The sequence below is a fragment of the Apteryx rowi genome, unplaced genomic scaffold (assembly GCF_003343035.1).
Source record: "Apteryx rowi isolate R43461 unplaced genomic scaffold, aptRow1 scaffold_908, whole genome shotgun sequence".
Lineage (NCBI taxonomy): Eukaryota > Metazoa > Chordata > Aves > Apterygiformes > Apterygidae > Apteryx > Apteryx rowi.
The window spans coordinates 56,554-61,448 of record NW_020451214.1 but is presented as its reverse complement, the minus strand read 5'-3'; the positions used below and the strand labels follow the sequence as shown (position 1 = coordinate 61,448).

At 71.4% G+C, this 4,895-nt stretch overlaps 1 protein-coding gene across 1 annotated transcript; it reads left to right on the top strand.

The window, feature by feature from the left end:
- Positions 1 to 24: 24 nt before the first annotated feature.
- FAM189B (family with sequence similarity 189 member B) lies at positions 25 to 4,776 on the top strand. Its single transcript, XM_026091538.1, has 12 exons — positions 25 to 243; positions 952 to 1,008; positions 1,228 to 1,338; positions 1,507 to 1,632; positions 1,707 to 1,814; positions 1,900 to 2,060; positions 2,163 to 2,262; positions 2,349 to 2,433; positions 2,548 to 3,126; positions 3,436 to 3,504; positions 3,720 to 3,982; positions 4,606 to 4,776. Exons 1-12 carry the CDS (start codon positions 25 to 27, stop codon positions 4,774 to 4,776), a joined length of 2,049 nt encoding a protein of 682 aa, XP_025947323.1.
- The last annotated feature ends 119 nt before the right edge of the window (positions 4,777 to 4,895 follow it).

The window sequence follows — 4,895 nt, the reverse complement described above, 5'->3', positions numbered from 1 at the left end:
GCCCCCGCGGCCGGCGGCGGAGCCATGCCCTCCCCCAGCGGCTCCAGCCGCTCGCTGACCGCCCGCGCGTCCCACAGCCTCACCCGCCTCCGCCTGCAGCGCGCCTGGCTCCAGATCCTGCTGGTGCTGGGCTTCGTCCAAGTGATCCTGGGCGTCCTGATCGTCACCTTCAGCCTGGTGGCGGCCACCATCACGCCCTCGGCCAAGATCCGGCACTCCTGCCCGTCCTGGGCCGGCTTCTCGGTGAGCCTGGGGCCGGCGGCGGGTGGCGGGCCCCGCGGCGTGGGGATGCGCAGCCCGGGCTGGGGACCCGGCCCGGCCCCCGCCGCAGCGGCTCCGCGCTCGGGACTGTTGCCCCCGGGGCGCCGTGCCGACGGTGCCCCCTCCCCGGGGGCGGCCGCGGAGAAGCCCGCGGGTGCCCTGGGGTGACTCTGCAGGGGACGGGGATTCTGGAGCGGGGCCAGGGGCCGTGCCCGGGGCTAGCCGGGCTGTGTGCCGGGCCGACCCACTTCTGGACCTGCCGGAAGGAGCCCGGATGGGTCTGTGCAGCGGCGGGCAGGGAGGGCTGTGCGGGATGCTGCACTGGTGATGGGGAGGGCAGCGGCAGCCCTGCCTGGCTCCCCCGCTGCGCTGCGGGCTGCTCCCGCTGCTGCCTGGGCTGGCTCAGGGCAAGGCCCTAGCGGGCCTGGGCTGGCAGCCGGGCTCACGGTGGTCCAGTGCTGCTCTGCTGCGAGCCCGCGGCACGGACCCTGGCTGCAGAGCCGCCTGCGGCCCCTGGGCTCTCGAGCGCCCTGAATCAGCAGTTTCTCCGGGCTCGCAGTGTGGGGGCTCCGGGCACCGTCCTCGTGGGGCCACCCATGGGGCTTTGCCACGAGGTGGGTGGCTGCTTTGGGCCCCGCTGCCTGGCAGAGACCTCTCCCCCTCCTCACTGCCCGGCCTGTGTGCCTGCAGCTGGCACTCTCTGGGCTCGTGGGCATCGTCTCCTGGAAGCGGCCGTTCACCCTGGTGGTACGTATCGTGGGGGGGCCATCAGGGCGAGCAAAGCCATGTCCCCGCGCGGCTCCCCGTCTGCAAATGTCCCAGCTGGGGAGGGCTGCGTAAAGGGGCCGCGCGGCCCCGCATGCCCCGGGACAGATGGCTGTGCACGCACGCATTCACGTGCCGGCCAGTGGCTCCTGGCTCTGCCAGCCCTGCCCAGCTCGTGGCTGCTCTCCTTCCCCGCTGCAGATCACCTTCTTCACGCTACTGTCGGTCCTGGGCATCATGCTGAGCCTGGCCGGCTCCATCCTGTCCTGCCAGAGCGCACAGCTGGTGAAGTCCCTGGAGGCCTGTGAGACGGTAACGCTGGGCYGGGGCGGTGGGCTGGGCAGGGGTGCCGCAGTGCTGAGCGCGCGCTGCCTCCGGCTGCGGGGCCGGTCACTTGGGTCCCAGCGAGCCATGGCCTGGGGCTCTGTCTGGGGGTGTCCGCTGCGTCTCGCGGTTGCTGATGGCGTTCGTCGCCCGCAGGAGAGGGACATGTGCGTCTGCTGCCAGGCTCTCCTGGCACCCGTGCCCGCCTCCTGCAGCGGGCAGAGCAAGACGCTGACCATGTTCCCCCACCCCGACTGCCGGAGCATCCGCGTGGCACTCAAGGTGGGTGCGGTGAGGGGCGGCGAGGGTCCCTGCACCTGGGGGCCGCGGCCCCCGCTCACCCCTCTCCTCCCCAGGATCTTCTGTTCAGCGTCTGTGGCTTGACTGTCTTCTCCACCATCGTCTGCACCCTCTCCACTGTCGTCTGCTGCATCCAGATCTTCTCCCTGGACATCGTCCATGTGGTGAGTTCTGGGCCCCGCGGAGATGCGCGGAGCCGTGTCCGGGCACGGGGCACCCGCCGACCGCTCCTCATGCCGCTCTCTGCAGCTGGTGCCGCAGCGCTCGAGCTCTGTGACGCTGGAGTGCACGTCGCCGCCCGACACCTTCCTGCAGAGCATGATGGACTTCGAGGAGTTTGTGCCTCCGGTGCCGCCACCCCCTTACTACCCACCCGAGTACACCTGCAGCTCCGAGACTGACGCACAGAGGTACCTGCCAGGAGCGGGGCCGTGCGCCGTGGGGCAGCACAGGGCCGCCTACCACCTCCAGCTCCTCCTGCCTGACTCTGCTTTCCCGCTCTGGCCCTGCAGCATCACCTACAATGGCTCCATGGACAGCCCCGTGCCGCTGTATCCCACCGACTTTCCCCCCTCCTACGAGACCGTCATGGGGCTGCGAGGAGACAGCCAGGTAGGGGGGGGCCGCCTGCAGGGCCGGCACCGGCTGCCCTGGCACAGCTCCGGCCCTGCCGGTGCTCTGAGCGCGCTGTCCCGCAGGCCACGCTCTTCGACGCGCAGCTGACGGATGCTTCGCACACCTGCACCTGCGACCGCGTCCCCTCCATCGTGCTCAGTGGGGAAGGTGCGTGAGCCCCCAGAGGGGAGCGTGGGGGTGGGAGACAGGTGCCGCCAGCTGCCCAGGGCTTTCCTGCCCTCCCGGGCTGGTCCCTGCTGACGGTAGCTGCCTTCCTTGCAGCATCCATGGACAGCGGGTCCCTAATCATGTCCGAGATGGTGGACGTCCCCGGGGACAGCAGCCCCTCTGAGGACTCGTGCCTGCTGGAGCTGCAGGGCTCCCTGCGCTCGGTGGACTACGTCCTCTTCCGCTCCATCCAGCGGAGCCGGGCGGACTACTGCCTGAGCGTGGACTGCATGCAGTGCAGCCACCACGCGCGCAGCCCCACGCTGGGCTTGCAGGGCCCCTTCGAGGAGGCGCCGCAGCCCCGGGTGCGCGGCGAGCGCTCCTACTCCTGCTCCACGGCGGAGCCGGGCCACGAGGGCGTCTTGGTGGGGGGGGCCGTGACCCACAGCTGCAACCGCCTGGAGGGGCTGGCCCGCTGCGCCGGGCCCTGCTTCCCCGAGGTGCGGCTCAAGGGCAGGAGCAGGCTGCAGGGCGGCGGCGGCGCCCGCTCTGCGGGGCCCAGCGGCGGCTGCCTCGCCCGCCCGCGCCGCAGCAGCGAGACCTCCTGCCCCTCGTCCCCGGCGCCAGGGCTGGGCCGGCGCCCGCTCGTGAGATCGCACAGCGACCCCGGCACGGCGGCGGTGGCCAACACTGGTGGGTGGGGATGGGGACGGGGGCGGCTGCGGGGACAGGGCTGCGCGTGCACAGGGCCGGTGGGTTTGGCGGGGGGGAACATCCCCATTGCTCGGGGGAGGCCGTGTTTCTCTGCAGCCAGGCGGGATTGGGGCCATCCGGAGGCAGGTTGCCGCCACGAGGGGATGGGAGGGAGGCGGATGAGCACCGCCACGGTGGGAATGCGCTGCTCCAGCCGAGGGGAAGTGCTGACGGAGGCGGCTGGTGCAACGGGGCTGCGCAGCCTGGCCGCATTGTGCCAACACCTGAGTTTGCTTTTCCTGCTCCCAGCAGATTTCAGGGAAGTACTTTATACCAAAGCACTGGAGGACACTGTGTCCAACTCTTCAGCAGATACAGGTCAGGGCAGAGCCCTCCTGGGGCACCAGGTCTGGGATTACTGGGGTGGCCGGGAGGTGGGGGCGTTCCTGCAGCCGTGGCACCCTTTGTGGAGGGCATGGTGGAGAGCAGCAGCCGTGGGCGGTGGGGTCGGGACCCTCTGGGCTCCCCAGGGCTGCCGGGAGGGCCGGGGCTGCCCTATCAATGCCCAGCGTCCCACAGCAGCGTCTTGGCAGGGCTGTGCTCGGAGGCCTGCCTGCTCCACCGACCGCACTGTGACTCGCCCCCGCTGCTCCGAGCCGGCTCCACCGGGAAGAACAAGCCGCCAGTGTGCAGGAAGGCACCGCAGCAGCTGTCGAAGACGGTGGCGCGCTCCCTGGGGGACCTCAAGGCCTGCCGCGGCACCCGCGGGCTGGTGGCCAGGTTCCTGCAGAGACCCAAGCGCAGCCTGGCCGCGGCGGTGGAGGCGCCCGGGCACAGCTCCCAAGGGCACAAGCAGGTGGGCACCAGCAGCCGCTGCTTCCCTTTCCCCAGGCACCCTGTCCCGCCCGTGCCTGCTCCGGCCCTGTGCTCCCAGCAGCACCTCCATGCTGGACCATCCAACGTGCCTCTGTCTCGGCTCCCTCTGTGCTCCCGTGCCAGGCTCGGTGCTGCCCATCCTGGCATCCGCAGGCAGAGCCTGCTTCCGGCAGCCCAGCCCTCATGGTGCGGGAAGCTCGGATCCTCCCTCCGTGAGCCAGGAGCTGCCCCTTCTGCTTGGGCCTGGCCAGAGGCAGGAGTGGGAAAATCCTCTGTGTTGCAACGGCCTCAGCTTTGCCGCTGACTCACTGCAGCCTTGAGGAAGGCACTGGGACGCCCCGGCCTTAACTTCCCCAGCTGGGGAGCATAATGACCCTTTTCCTGCTTTCCGGGATAAGCCGGTGCTTGCAGGATGCTGGCGACCTGACCTGGCTCGGGAAGCCGTGACAGGAACAGCTCTGTTCTTAATGACAGCTTAGGCGCGTGACGAGCTCCTCGGCCGCCCCTGCCATCCTGCCGGCACGTGCCCCGCTGGGCAGGGCAGCAGCCGCGCGTCCCGCTGCTCTGCGGCCCCGCCAGCCTGCCATGGCCGTGCCGTTGCAGGTTCCCTGGAGCGCCCGGCCGGGAGCCGAGCGGCCCCACGACGGCATCCACCTGCAGAGCTGCGGGGACCTGAGCTCCACCTCGTCCCTGCGCCGCCTCCTGTCCGCCCGCCGCCTGGAGCGGGGCCGCCCGCGCAGCCTCAGCGGCGCCTGCAAGGAGAGCGTGCTCTGAGGGCCGCCAGCGCCGGGGCTGCTGGACTCCGCTGCCGGCCCTGGCGGGGCTGGGACCCCGTGCCGGGCGTCCCGCCGCCGTGCCGGGGCCGCACCAAGGGGCCGGACCCCGGGAGCGGC